A 15,632-nucleotide genomic window follows, 5' to 3' on the forward strand; every position below is an offset into this window, starting at 1 on the left:
GTTGATCAACTAGTTGAAACAACTTGTTAAAGGGATCGGGTTCTATAGTCACAACTCAGTTTACAGTTACTCACTCCCCGAGTGTTCATTCACAAAGCGACACCCGATGACCCCTGCTGTAATGCTATGAAAGCAGCACATTACATTCTGATGCCCACATACTTGTTAGACTCCACAGATTTCCTTTTTATCCCCATACACATCTCACAGCTCATGTAAATAACAGCAGAATTCAAATTGTATTTTATACATTTATTTTACTTAACAGCATTTTAGTTTTCATCAACATTCACTGTCTGCAGACCTGAAACAAACAAAAAACAAAATTAATGCATTTTAACAAAAAAGATTAAACATTTCAAGTTTTGCTGGAGCTGTGATTCAACACCCAATGTATTATCTTCAAGGCATAATGTACAAAATGCCAGTAATCTAAGCATTCAGTCCACTTTTATTCCTGCCTGCTGCAGTCAGACCAGAGGAGAGCTAGCAAAATTTACTGCGATGGATCACAGGATGGTAAGTGCATTACATGTGATTTTATTATTTTCAAAAGTAGAAACAAAAAGCTACTGCCCTTTTTAATTTAATTTTTATCTTTTATCCTGATATTAACTAAAATGACTGACTTCATGTCACTAAAGCCAAGATATTGCCAATTTATTTTTTATATTTGGGTGTAATATCTTACTTGACCAGCAAAGCTTTTTAAGATACTTGACATTAACTACCTTCAATGCCAAAGTAATACAAAATAGGGTGCAGAGGGCTGTGCTTAATAAAAATAAAAGAAAAAAAACAGTGGTTGAAAAGGTGTCAGACCCAAAAAGAGTCTACCCTTGCCTCATTTTCAAACATGTCTAACTTCAACTTGCCTCTTTGTCACAGTTTAAATGCATTTGCCTACAAATCCAGTTCAGCAGGAGAATCTAGAACAATTACTACATAAAAGCTATAGCTCTTTCCATTCCTAACCATCAGCACCCTAGCAGAGCTCTCTTCTCCATCAAACCATCTCTGCTTACTTTTAATGGACAAACTATCCAACCTTTCAACAAATGTCTAAATTATTGATAAAACCTACTGCCAAAAAAAAAAAAAAAACAACCACACACACTTACACAAGCATCAATATTCAACCATTCTTCAATACCCAATGTCTGCTTACAAACCACATTAGTATGAAACAGTTTGCAGCTTTGTTCAAAAGGAACTAACCTTTAAATGTCGTGACTGGAACATATGTAACCAGAGTGTACAGTTTGTTAGGAGAGTCTTCATCTTCATTTCGTTTCCTGGACAAGCGTACACGAATGCGATAGGGAACATTTCTGAAACAAAATTTGAAAAGATAGCAAGTGATTGCACAGCAAAAAAAAAAATCCTAATCTGTAATGTGAAAAACACTGGAGAGTAATCTCTAAAACAGTGTCATTTTACTTTCATTTAACAAATGAAAAACAAGGAAAGTGGTACAGTAAACATATACAAAAGATCAAACATTGCTTGTTCACTACCAAAGGCAAGTCATGCTTTTACTCCCCTCTCATTACAAAGTAAAAAGACTTTAGGCCTAAGATGGGTAATAGCTGTCATGCACCATTGGAAAGTTGTTACTATTGATCACTGATGTGCCTTGCAACCATTTCCTCCATTCACAAGATACATGTACAGGATCTGCCACCTGATCACAGGCTTTAAACACTTGTTAAAGTCAATGTTTATTACTCCAGTGCTTCTCAAATGTTATAACCCAAAAGCAGCTCACAAGTTGCTATTGTTTATAACGGTAGTGAGTTGGGTTGCTGCTCCAACGATTATGGTTGATCCACCCCCACTCTGATGGCAGTGGTTGATTTACCAAAAGGGACAGTTCTGATAATGGCGCTTGATTCCCCAAGGGGGGCTTAACACGGTGGGACATGAAGTCACATGGGGAAAACACCACAAAGGTTGCATTATTCCTTACTTGACTCAGCCACCAATAAAAAATACATGTCTTAACTCTTTTAGGGCGGATGTTGACTTTTGTCGACAGGAGGGGTTGAGGGCACATGTTGACAACACCCAGGGGTACAGGGCGATAATCAGCGGTTATTGGCAACAAAACTCACTGTTACGTCACAGGCATTCCCTCTCTGCTTGGAGGAATGTTAGACTCATGGACTCAGCATCTAATCCTGCGTGAGTTACGAAATGTAAACAAAGGCAAGATGGCATCGACATCTCACGAGGGAGCAAAGCGAGTGCGGAAAAGACTCAACAGACAAGGTTTTGCGCATCATCGCCGAAACGGACTGATTTTTTCAGAATCAGATTTTGTTGAAAGTGATCAGGAGATCGAGCAAGAGAGTGAGGGACTGGCATCAGCTGATCAGACAGTAGCCGATGCCACCCCAGCTGATTGCATTCTCTTACAGCAAGGTTCGTGTGGGAGGAATACCCAGACATTGATCTGTGGGAGCCAAACTGGCTACCAGACTTCACAAGACGGCATGGCTTACTGTTGGACACGACAGATTACCAGCCGCTGGGCTACTTCAGGCTGTTCTTTCCTGATGCTGCTTTTCAGGTATTGTCAGACGAGACAAACAGGTATGCAGAGCAATTTTTTGAATCGTGCGCTGCGCTTGCACCGCATTCTGGTTTTTCAAAGTGGAGACCCACAACAAAAGATGAGATGAAGGGCTTTGTGGCATTACAAATAAAGATGGGACTAGACTGGTGATATAACATCAGGGAGCATTGGTCCAAACGTACTTTGTCCCCTGGTGGCTTTGGACAGGTTATGCAACGTGATATGTATGTGCTCCTGCAAAGTTTTATTCACTTCTGTGATAACCAGAAGCAAATCTCAAGGGGTAAGCCAGGCTATAACCCCCATGTATAAAGTTCAGCCCCTGCTTAACATTGTGGTGCCAACATATAAACAATTTTATCTGTGGATAAATCTATGATAAATTACAAGGGACACCTTTTTTCACCAGTATATGCCAGACAAGCCCACAAAGTATGGCATAAAGGATTTTGTACTGGCAGAAGCAAACGCAGGTTTCTGCCTGAAAGTAACTACATATCCAGGAAAGTATTTCTTTCAAAGCGAGAACTGTCCCTTGACAAGTCAGGTTGTGCTGGAGCTGCTTCAGGGCTATATACATTTGGGTCATGTTGTATAAAAATGTCCATGTACACATCACCAGAATTGTTCATGGAGCTACAGAGCTGGGGAACTGGAGCTTGTGGCACAGTGAGGGTGAACAGGACAGGGGTGTGGAAATCCAATGCCCGACTCGTCCGACACGGGTAAATTGACCGTCGGACAAACGTGTTTTTCTGGTTTCAGTTGTCCGCGGACAAGTGTAGTTTTCTGGAGAAAAAAAGAATTATATGTGCTGTGCAGGGCACGTTTTTACCACTACTTTCAAATTTTAAACATTTGGGTACGTACATCGTACGGAAACAGTCTACTTAGGCATGTTCTTCATGTCTCAAATTGTTATTCAATATTGTTTACAAAATGACGGCTGATTTTTCAAAGGGGAATCACTCTTCTGGTCTTACGTAAGTATTTTACCCTATTTACACGCTTGGAGATGCGGTCATTTTTTTCATGCCGACATTACGATGTAATTTGATGATTTTTCATTATAATCGATAACTTTTATATATTATTGATAAAAATTAATTTTTTCTACATAAAAATTCGGTCATTTCACCTACAATGCAATTGTTTTCGCCACATAAAGCTTATTAGGCAGTTAATCTTTCCTGTAATTTGCGATTTCGCGTAGGTTGTGATATATTGAGAAATTTATTGCGTGACATCAATTTTGATAAGCTGTCTATAGATCGTTTTTGATTAATTTTTCATATCAAACAAGTTGGTTTCGCGCTGTCAGTTTATTAAAAATAAAGAAGAAAACATTCTAACAGTTTCCAAATGTTATGAAATATCAATAAAAATCTTCACTTAGACGCGATTATTTTTTCCTGACAACATCGGTAATATTTACTTCTTTGGAAATGTACCATCTTGCGGAATTTCGAATATGTCATTAGGAATTACCTGCACAACTCATAATGCACTGTGGTAAGCATGTTGTTCTCGCTATATGCGTGTTGCTGAAACTGAAACAAGTAGCATCGCGGATGAGAAATGGATCATTTCTTGATTAAAACTGGCACAACAGGCCCTGAAAAACCTATGAGAGCGTATTAAGGCCACGGTGAAAAAAATACAGAGACAGCGAAGACAAAAACATGTTGACTTTATTCTCGTAGTTCATCAGTAGAATGTCGCAAACTAAATTTAATCTTAAAATGAATGTTTCATTTACTAGATTTTCTCAAACACCGTCATAAATTAATGTAGCACATTAAATGCTTTATATTAAGTGTTCCCCAACCCAGTTGTTAATCGCCAAGCACTTCTTAAACTGACTTCCTCTTGCACTGAGGAAGCGCCGGCAGCAATCGCCGCACATTGACTTCATGATATTCCTGCTCAATGAACATTCAGAATACTAAGATAAATACTTTATCTTTTTCATGATGAAATGCATTAAAGCATGTATTAGACATGGGTGGCGGCTGTAGTGCTGCTCCCTTGTATTAAGGTGTCCTCAGGTCTACATTCAGTGTAGAGAAGTTTATCGCAGGTGTGACGAGGCTCCAAAAAACTGGATATTTGAATGGGTATCGCACAGGTTTAACTGAAATTTTGTGTAAATGTTGGGTTCGTGATCTGGCGGTCGGAGACACGAACACAGAATTCAATGGATGCTTTTCTGAGCAGGCTTTCTTTATTGCATATTTGCTGTGTCTATCTTACGTACTAAACCCCCAGTCACTATCCTTTGTCTTTCTCCATATAACCAATCACCACACGATAAACGTCTTTGTGAAATTAAAACTAGTTATAAACCTAGACCTCAGAGTTTTCAGAACTTAAAAAAAATGTTTCATTATACATGTTTAATCATGCCAACCATTCAGAGGTCTAAGCGTATAACTAGTTTTAATTTCACAAAGACGTTTATCGTGTGGTGATTGGTTATGTGCAGAAAAAAAGTATAGGAGCTGGGGGTTTAGTATGTCAAATAGAGACACGAGTCTAAAAGTAAGAAAAAAGTTGGTTCAACTGAAAAAGCATTTTCTAAAGCTGAACGCTCGGTGGTTGAGCGTTATGCTAGGCTGTTTAATACTACTTCTTTAGAAGAGTTTGACTCACAACCAGCTGTGGAATTCTGGCTGTCACCTGGCAACAGGCACATCATTCATAAAAAACCTGAAAAGTCATCAGCATCCATTTCTGCAGGACCATCAGTCCAGGAACCATGCAGTTCAGCTCAAGCAGAAATGAACAGCATTCAGCCCATTCTGTCCGAGATAGTAAAGATTCTTGGGGGAGAAGATGTTGCAAGACAAAAGCTGAAGAACATGGCAGAAAATGAATCAGGACAGTGTTCCGTTATGTAACTGTAATATATGAAAAAAGAACTAATGTAGCTATAATGAAGGCATTGTTTATTAGCTAGTTAAAATAAGGGAATCTTTTATATAATGTTCTAGAGCAAGGTGGCAAAATACTACTCCCTGAAAGAACTTTTTTCAGTTTTAAAATGGAAGGCAGTTTTGGTATCAATAAAAGAGATCAGAAAAAATAAAATATTTTTCACGTGTTATTTATGGGCAAGTGAATTTAACTGGCGGACAAGTGGATTTTCTAAGTTTACTTGTCCGTGGACAAGTAGAAATAAATTTGATTTCCACACCCCTGCAGGAGACACAACCCTTCACAATTGAAGCCAGACAGGCTGAAGATGAAGAGGCGACAATCCGGTTTTCATGCGAGCAGAAAACTTGGTGGCAGTGGCATGGCACAATGTCAAACGGGTGACTTGTCTCTCTACAGTACACAATAATAAATATATGTGAGAAACTGCAGCAACACAAAAAATTGAAAAGGAGGCATTAGTGCAACACACATTATAAGCACTGCAATGTGACAATGCATGCAATTGGCTGCTTTGACTAATATCATACTTTGCAGGACTTTGCTGTGCAACATGTATGTGAAATCATATAGTATGCAGGCTCATACAACATACAAGACAATAACATTTGTCAAAAATATTTTTTGTTGATTTGACATATTAAACCATTGCTTTGTGTTCTGCTTTTAAAAAAAGTTAGTTTTTGGAAAAATATTCAGCCCTGGGAGAAAAACAAAAAAAAATCCCTAAAAAAGTTAATGCATTTTTTCTTTTTGCCCAACAATTTATATTTGGTGTGGGTGATAAGATTAAATCTAATGCAGACAGCAATGGTTTAATGAAGGATTCTCTGCTGGACCTTTCTACAAGCTGTAACAGTTACAAAAACTCTTTTCAGGGGAACACGGGTAATGATAGAATATTCACAAACCTGCTTAAATTCAGTGGGCTGGGAGGTGTGTGGAACCTTTCCTGCCAGTATTAGTCAAAGCAGCAGTTTACTCACATACTACTACAGATAATCAATGTAACACACAATGTGTGTTAGTAAACTTCATTTCTTTTTACAGCAATCCACAAAAGACTGATAGTTTGTAGTTTTCTTTTTCCCTTCTGTATTAGGTTTAAGTTATAACTAAAATTGTAATCAGTCTTTGGAACTTGGTTTCGTTGGTGTTTCAGAAGAAAAAAAAAAACAAAACAATGCTTTATTCAGAATATTAATTAACATTAAATAAGAAAATGAAAATATATGTGTAAAATTGAACCTACAGTTACACCTAAGAAATAAAAAAAAGAAGAATATATAATCTTAAACTCAGAAGTTTAAAAAAAATCTCATATTATTTAAATTGCACTATTTAGTTTATGGTTTGTTTTCTTGAGAATTTAGAGGAAACTTTAAACCTGTGACTACATTACTTAATACACATGCAAAGAGAAACATAACTGCAACATGTTTCCATTAAGAAACCATGTCATCTAGCTGCCTTCCTGCCTGCTTTACAGTGGGAGAATGGTCACATATCCTGCTCCTCTCAAAATTGTACCCTGTGTGAGTATGCATATAATCAATTCAGATACCCATTGTGTACCATATTAGGATAATAGAATATACTGTTATTTAAAGGGTTCATCCCAAATATTTACCCTTAGAGATGGAACAAAAGAGATTTGTTAAAAACTTGCAATGTAGTAGTGTTGTATGCCCTTTGGACAAGTCTTCTAACATGTCCCCTGAGTTCCTTCAACTGGCATTAGCTGTACGGTGTGAAATATTGCCATACTGGTCATGTTAAAAAAAATGCATTCTTCACTTAAAGTTTGAAAAGTGCCCTCTGGTAAATATGCGAGAAAGACAAAGCCATGCAAAAATCTCCAGATAATCCAATGAAACTTTGGTAAATATTTTCCCACCTGCAAATTAAACTATGAAATGTCTAACTTGAACCATTAATTCTTGGATCACCAACTGTTGTATTGTGTTCATATATGAATAGCTTTTATCTTTAGTCTCCCATTTAATGAAGCACTTTTAAGCATAAGGGAATACAACACAGTTGAGTACTCTAATAAAATAATTTATACACTAGAAGAAGTGCAAATTAGGCATCTCCACCCTCATTACGGTGCTACATATAGATAGCTATGATGATCTGTGTAGCAGTACTTGAGGCATGTTATTTGTTAGAATGAATAAAGTAATGAATTTTAGTAAATGCATAATGAAATGCTTGCTGATAAAAAATATACTGCAAATATTGCCAAAGTCATGACTTTTTTCATTTAAATGGACTGCATACCACAAATGTTAGCAATCATTTGAAGGTTCCTATAGAATAAAAGCTCTCCACATATTTAGATCATGTGTTCGGATTTGTTTTTTGTTCACACAATGTTACAGTGAAGAAAGCTTAATATGAGACATTTAAGCATTGCCATAATAAAAATCAAGCAGTCCAGCTAACTACAGGTAAGTGCTCTCTTTACCTCCATTCTGATTGGAGCACTTGAATCAATTCATACTGAAATTCACAACAGATATAAACAAACAGGAAGCAAAGAAGCAGAAAAGCTCTGCTAAACTCGCTCGCCATAAGCAAGCACCTGTAGATACTTTTGAGTTTTTCTGATCCTGTCCTGGCCGGCTGTTGCTAATAAAATGGCACAAAGTACAGTATAACCACATTTTTCCCTACCACCATGTACCTCATAGTGACATCCAAATATGTATCCTTAAAAAAATCAAGATAATTTGAATACCGTTTATACAACCAGTCAAATATTGTTTGATGGCACCACTACAAACATATGAACTGAAATCACCAATGGTAAAGATTAGATCATGTACTAATCTCTCCCTTTATTATACATTCACTCGTTAACAAAACCACTATTTCCCGTTTAGTTAAAAAAGCTGTAAATTTGACAGGATGGTATATCTAGGGTGTGGATGTCCACTAAGAAGGGACATTTCAATATATAAGTATTCAATTGTAACCCACTTGATGCCTTTATCCAAGACGATTTACAATATTCGACTGGTTACATTTCTTTTGTTTTTCCAATTGGAGCACAGACAGACGGCACATTTAGCAGGATTTGAACCCACAACCTCAGGCTATGAATATATAGGTCCCAAACCTTAACCACTACACCACACTGCCCACAACTCCAAATGTCATTTAAAGAAAAGCACTAAGTTACATAATACTTCTCATACACCCAATTAACTGATAGCATGCTAACTGAGTCCTATAATTTTACGAAATTTCCCAGGCAAAGTCAGGTTTATATACCGAAACCAATAACCACCAGTCTTGCGCTGGAAAAAAACAAGATATTAAAATCTTTTACCACTATATAAATCAAGAAACTAAACATTACAAGAACCCAAAATCTGTTAATAAGAATAGTGATAACATCCAGGACAATGGCAATGATTGATGTTTGAAGTTCGAAGACTAAAAATATAGTTAAATATATTCTTAAATGTTTGTGAATATAAACCTTAAAACCCATGGTGATATCTTAAAAGCCGGATCAGAAAGGCTGTCAAGTTGGAGATGGCTTTACTTACTTGCCCTGTAATTAACCTCCATTGCTGTGGACCAATCATTTTGCTACAATTTAAAGTCTTGCTATTGGGACAATTGTAATCTTAACTAGATTACTTAACCTAAATGAAAGGTCAAAGTGAGAACACATACAAATTTTACAAGATGCACTGAAATACTAAGAAGAACTGTCTATCTAAAATACATTTCATCAACTCCTTTATGCCCTCTAAACTTTTGAGAATTCAACCTCTTTCAAACATGCATGCTATACCAAGAGCTGAATGCTTATAGTATGGTTAACTTGGACTGAACGTATTAAAGAGGCCAAGAAGTCATCCTAACAATTACTCTCTTCAGCAGCTAGCATTGCTCTGTACCTGAACTAAACCGCTTCACCTTCAACTACAACCAGAATTAAAGGGTTATCCTAATATAAGTGTTTAAATTCTGATGGTCTGTCACCCCCATCCAAATCCAATTCCTGACTGTTGACAGTTGTTACTATAATAAACTATTACAGCAAAATTCATTTCCAAATTAAAAAGTGCACCAGATCTATAGAAATACATTAAACTACCATGACATAATGACAATCCAAATCAGTGAAACGTAATGGCAAATGCTTTTCTGTGTAAGTGCTTCATAACATAACGAAAAAAAAAAAAAAAGCTATGGAAATGGAGAGAACAATGATGTTTCAAGTGTTTTCAGCTTTCAACAGGAGCTCACCTCTAATAGCTGTGAAAGTCTGGCTAGGGTTAGGGTTAATTGATCTTTATGTTTGCCAACTCTTAAGTCTGTCAGTTTCTAGTTAAACTTCAGCATGGAAATGTAACGGTTACATATTTTATGCAAACATCCTGGATATTATGTTAATAAATCACATATATCCTATTGCCTTTTCAAGACACAAGTACACACACGCTAAGAAGTTACAGTAAATAATGGTAGAATGCTCAAGAACGAAGGTTTGACTAAAATATCAGCCAAGAAATGCATCTGGATGCACATTGCACTTCGCAGCTACGAAAGCTGAGAAGTTAGAGAAGAGTAAGAAAATGAAATTGACAAATAAAGGGACTAAATAAGACCTATAAAAAGTCTTGATAAGGAATATAATGTTCCATTGTTCTGCAGTAAAACCTAACCAAAAGTTACATTAGTAACTTGTCAGTAGCTTACCATGGTGATAAAATAGGGCAGTTCTAAACATTCATTCCAAAATAAAATTAAGACAGCATTACAAAACTCCCACAAGTTGACAAGCCTATACTCTTACTTTGTTTCTTCTTTTCTTGGCGAAATACATGCTTCTATGAAAAATGGAGTTCATAATGAAGCACGACACCTGTCACTTGCATAAAAACACACTCAACTACTGTATGTGGACCATCTACAATGCAACTGCCTTACTTGCAAGACCATTACAGCTATAAACCCACTATAGCATTAAACATAAACATGCTTGTTTAATATTCACTACAAAACATTAAAGGATATTAAGATGTCAAAACTACACAAAGTAACAGAAAAATGTACTAGGGGGCATGGAAAAAACGTTGGAACACCACATCAAATATTTTCAGGATATTGAGACCCTCCAGGCTGTACATACTGTTACCTTTACAAAATTTAATCACATAACTTTAAATTCATATTCTCAAAATGTTTATCGTTTTCACTGCCAAAAAACAGCATTAAGATTATTTCTTGGTGGAAAAATAAAACAAGTTTAGAGGTGTTCCTATACCCCGAGGTGCCAATATACTTTCCAAAACCGTTATCAAATAGTTCGGCCCATAAACACTGCAACATATTCACTTAACATTGACAGCAGTATAAAACCCAAATGGGAGCTAAAAGTATTCACTCCCTGCATTATATTTAAATTACACCGGTACCATACACTTTTTACATAACCACTGTTTAACAAATCGATTTACAGTACTATGCTTCCAACGCAATCGACTACATTGCTCAGTATACTCCTCAAATCAGTTATCAGGAAGTGCCCAGTCTTCTAATCATCCTACAGATAATCCCATTACCCGATTAACGTATAAAACTAGCGAACATACCTTATACCCTTCGCCCAGACAGCCTTATTCAGACGAGTATCAATGCGGACGTCAGGAGTTCCCATCTCTTTCATCGCAAACTTGCGAATTTCTTTAAGTGCACGAGGAGCACGCCGCTTGAAGCCCCTGTAAGACACACATATACATTTAAAGACGTTTTCCAGCAGCTCTGGCAGAACATTTTCAATGACAAACCGTTTGATACTTGTTAACTTAGATTAAACATATCAAAGTGTCAGGTACAAAAGTCCATAAATCAAGCCAGTTTGTCACCTTTAACTAAATGCGTTCTGCAAAACGTGTGATAAACAATATACCTGGAACTTTTGTTCAAAACTTTAACGCTAATTTGATTAGGCAGTTAACCATTCTAACTCATGTAACAAACAAACACTAATCTAAAAACAAGTTTGGGAGAGGAAGTATCTACTTGTCAACCGATCCCAGATGACACTCACACTCCGTGGATGCGCTTGTGGACGTTGATTGTGTACTCTCTCGTTACCACCTCATTGATGGCGGAGCGGCCTTTTTTCTTCTCGCCACCTTTCTTAGTTGGAGCCATCTGTAAAGCGAAAGGAAATGCGTTAAAATTCACAAGCAAAACATTGTAGTATTATTTAAAAAAAAAAGTTGCATCATCCATGTTACAGTACAGGCCCTTACTATCCCGCACTCAACTGCTATCCAGTTAAACGAAACCTTCAGCACGTTAAACTATTTATGCAGCGAGCCTTATATTCAGGACTCGCGTGCGAATATTCGCAATATTTAATTTATCGACTGACTGATATAGTATAGTCAGTGTCAGTAACTTGCAGCCACACGCCTCAACTCACATAAACCACTTAACGCGCACTACAGCTTCATCAGAACTAGCGGCGCTTGTTTTTAGTGAAAAATAGGGCCAGCTATAAAAAATATCATCTTATTCTGTTTGAGGAATAAAAGTATGATAAGCATCAGCTAACAAAATATAAGACAAAGTCGCGTTAGAGGACAGATTAATTCAGATTTTCCAGAGCGCCTATTCACACAAACACTCACCCTCCCAGGGAAAATGTCGGAAAGGAAGGACTCCTGGGTCGTGGGCAGACACCAAAGGCAGTGCGCGCTTCGACTACCGGGTCAGGTAGACGCGCGTGCGTAAAATAGCAAACTTCTGGTTTGAGTGACGCAGCTGTCATTATCCGTATGTTGGCGTAGGAAGAAACGGCGGCGTTATGCTATCACTGTTTTCGTTCTGTTTACACTTTAGAAAATCAAAAACAATTTTTATGGGGAACTGTGCATTATGATTAAACACGACGACGTTTGAAAAATGGTGGCGTTGCAAGTACTTTACCATAACCTTACTGTGTACCTCTTCATCTGTACATTAACGAAACAAATTGTTTGCTTTCATGGTGTTTTCTTTTGCTGGTTTTATTTACTGACGGAATTTTATAATGTTTGTGTTTATTAAATGTGTATGTAATAATTTACACCTAACACGCAGCTCAATTTGTACACCTCCATTGCTGCTTTTATGAATATTGTGATTGGGTTGTTTATATGTAGTGAGAAGTGTCTAGTATGCAAACAGAATTCATTTTAATTTTACTATATGTGACGTCGACATCTAAATATGATAGTGTATTTGATTAGTGTGTTTTGATTTGTTTATAAAATATTTTTTCACGACACAATAGTTGACATCAAATGTCATTGGAGTGAATTGGTCAGAAATCGTTTAGACCTTGACATTGGATTCAAACAAGACTGGGAGTTCACTCCATTCCAGGAGTCAAGACGTAACAGTAGAAAACCCTTCTCCTGACCAGGTAAATGTGGGCGTAAATTCGAATGCCATAAATGTGTGAGTTTAGACATTACGATGGAATGAGCATCCTTGTAATCGTATACCAGGAATATTGTTCTCAATGCACTTGTTCGTAGCGTATTCTCTTATTGTTTACCTCTTTCCCGCATATACATGTAGACCACTTTAACTTAGAAAAGTATGGCTTTTCTTTTACTTAACAGAGATCTCATTACAATAGTCTTTATTAGGAAAGTGTTGTCCAGTTTCACGTAATTAAAGGTCATTATTTGAACTTGCAAAAAATTCATTTGTGTATTATTTTTAATATTAGTGCTTGCAATAATTTTCGTATTGTGTTTGTTGATTGAATAAAACCAGTTTTAGCAGCAAATCAGATTAATTAGTTGGAGGGGGATGGAAAGAAAAATTTGGTCTGGGTTCAGTAGGTGGAGTTTTTTTTTTCCTTAATTATTTTTTGTGTCGATCCCGCCTATGTGATATTATTGTCAGATTTATCTTTAAAAAAATACTATACTGTATATAGTATAAGGTTTTTGCCATCCTAATTATATACTGTATCGATTTTATGTAAGTTTGTATTAATTTATTTTTTGATATTTATGATAATTGAAATTGACTTATTTTCCTTTTCTTGCAACTATTTCTTTGATGTCTTGTAAAGCACATTGAGCTACATCTTGTGTTTGAAAATGTGCTATAGTAATAAATGTTTTTGTTGTTTTTCTCTTATTCATTCTTTATCTTGGGGTAGTGTACCACCAGTGATAAGAAATGTTTTCTAGTCCTCGGCATTTAAAATTAAGTCGTAATCATATTATTTAGTATATTGTACTCCTAACAAAGTGAACATCCCAGCCCTGCATGATACTTTTTTATATGTTTAAATAGTTGTTATACTGTAATTATGGTTACTGCTGTACACCTACATTTGTTAAGTGTATTTGGTGCATTGTAGTGCTTTTTCAAGTTTATTTTAGATACCACTTCAGCTTTTGGTCCAGTGATTTCAATCAGCTATGGGCCCTGGCCTCGCATCCGCATCATCACTTCACAGGAGTGCCATGATTCTGTTTAGGTGCAAGTGAGGACCTTGGGGGGGTCTCCTTTAGAACGCTTGCGCATACACAAAAAGAGGCGCGAAATGTATGTATGCAACCTCCTAAGCAAACATTGGCATTTATAAAAGACAATTTGATGGGGGAACATGAATATACAGTATTTATGGCAAAGCTGACCCATGCATATGCAACATTTCAGAGAAATTGGGAAATGAAGACACCCTTGATCAAGTAGGGAACTGCAGCTAAACTAGCTAAATGATGACTCGTATGCATTATAATTCATATCAACAAGCCATTATATAATGTGCGTTGAAGTGACAAACATACTATACCTTTAAAAGTGATGAATAAGACTGTATTTTAGTTCCATTTTAAGAGGACTAATACTGTGTATTTGCACTGAATAACTTTTTCATTTTTTTTCATCGGTCTATAATGGCTACTTGTTGTCACTTCTAAGGGAATTAGCAGACAGGTCCGGAATATCTCCTGTGAAGCTTCAGGTCCATCATGCTGCTGTGCTGAAAGCCATTAACCAAGTTGCAAGGTGCTACATTCAGTTTTTATGTGGAGGGTCTGCGTATACTGTATATTAAACATATGTTTTAGCCACCATAAAAAGGCAATTTGCATTGGTGTCTGGTTCTCTTAACGTAATCGGGGCAATTTACTGCACTCGTATAAGGGCACCAAGCAAGAATGAAGCCTCTTTTGTTAATGGAGACATTCCAGTCACCTGTGATGCCCAGATGAGACTGACAAGCGTCGTGGTCTGGATCAAACTGTGGTTCATTAATTGTGAGTAAAAGTAGCTTTGGCAGACATGGTACTGACCGTGGTGGCTGGCTTAATGGTAAGATAACTGAACCCTCATTTTTTCATATGGCCTGTACTGTTCATTGTAACAGAAATCATGTTGTTACATGTGCCAGGTAATAGTGGCTACCTGCTCAGACGCTGGCACCTTGTGTCTTTCCTGGACCGCCAGAATGCAGAATAGAGGTGCTACAATACTCCGCATGATGTCACTCTCTCAGTTGCAGAGCGTAGCCAGATACTCTTGAATGCGGATGCCAGTGTCTAGGGAGGACACTCTACCAGCCAGTGAAGTTCTACAGCATTTTGATTGTGAGGTTGATTAGCATGCTTAATATATGGACGTTTTAGTGCAGTGTCTAAGGCACATTCACATATGCATATTTACAAGAGGATTGTGATTTATAAACAGTAATTGTGTATAAATGTGCATATACCACATTTTATAATTTTTTTGTTGTTTGAATTTTCTTGTTTTTTAAACACACATATTTTCATGCTTGAATGCATGCAATGTTTTATACAGTATCTGACCAAAGTGAGTACTCCCCTCACATTTTTATAAATATTTTATTACATCTTTTCATGAAACAACACTGAAGATATGACACTTTGATACAATGTAAAGTAGTCAGTGTACAGCTTGTATAACTGCTGTCCTCTCAAAATAACTCAACACACTGCCATTAATGTCTAAACTGCCGGCAACAAAAGTGAGTACACCTCTAAGTGAAAATGTCCAAGCTGTGCACAAAGTGTCAATATTTTGTGTGGCCACCATTATTTTCCAGAACTGC

The 15,632-nt window shown here is 36.8% G+C and overlaps 1 protein-coding gene across 1 annotated transcript; it reads right to left on the minus strand.

Moving 5' to 3' along the window:
* Positions 1–237: 237 nt before the first annotated feature.
* rpl31 (ribosomal protein L31) lies at positions 238–12,272 on the minus strand. Its single transcript, XM_039743980.1, has 5 exons — positions 12,181–12,272; positions 11,592–11,698; positions 11,134–11,259; positions 1,219–1,331; positions 238–304 (listed from the first exon to the last, which is right to left on the minus strand). Exons 2-5 carry the CDS (start codon positions 11,696–11,698, stop codon positions 273–275), a joined length of 378 nt encoding a protein of 125 aa, XP_039599914.1. The 5' UTR covers positions 12,181–12,272; the 3' UTR covers positions 238–272.
* Between the last annotated feature and the right edge of the window lie 3,360 nt (positions 12,273–15,632).

The sequence above is a fragment of the Polypterus senegalus genome, chromosome 2 (genome assembly GCF_016835505.1).
Source record: "Polypterus senegalus isolate Bchr_013 chromosome 2, ASM1683550v1, whole genome shotgun sequence".
Classification (NCBI taxonomy): domain Eukaryota; kingdom Metazoa; phylum Chordata; class Cladistia; order Polypteriformes; family Polypteridae; genus Polypterus; species Polypterus senegalus.

Excerpts from the sequence above, each read along its gene's own strand:
- rpl31 (XM_039743980.1), bottom strand. The coding sequence starts at position 11,698 with ATGGCTCCAACTAAGAAAGGTGGCGAGAAGAAAAAAGGCCGCTCCGCC. Across the intron at positions 11,260-11,591 it reads CACAAGCGCATCCACGGAGT|GGGCTTCAAGCGGCGTGCTC; the intron begins GTGAGTGTCATC and ends TGTGTCTTACAG. Across the intron at positions 1,332-11,133 it reads GTCTGGGCGAAGGGTATAAG|AAATGTTCCCTATCGCATTC; the intron begins GTATGTTCGCTA and ends ATTTTGTTTCAG.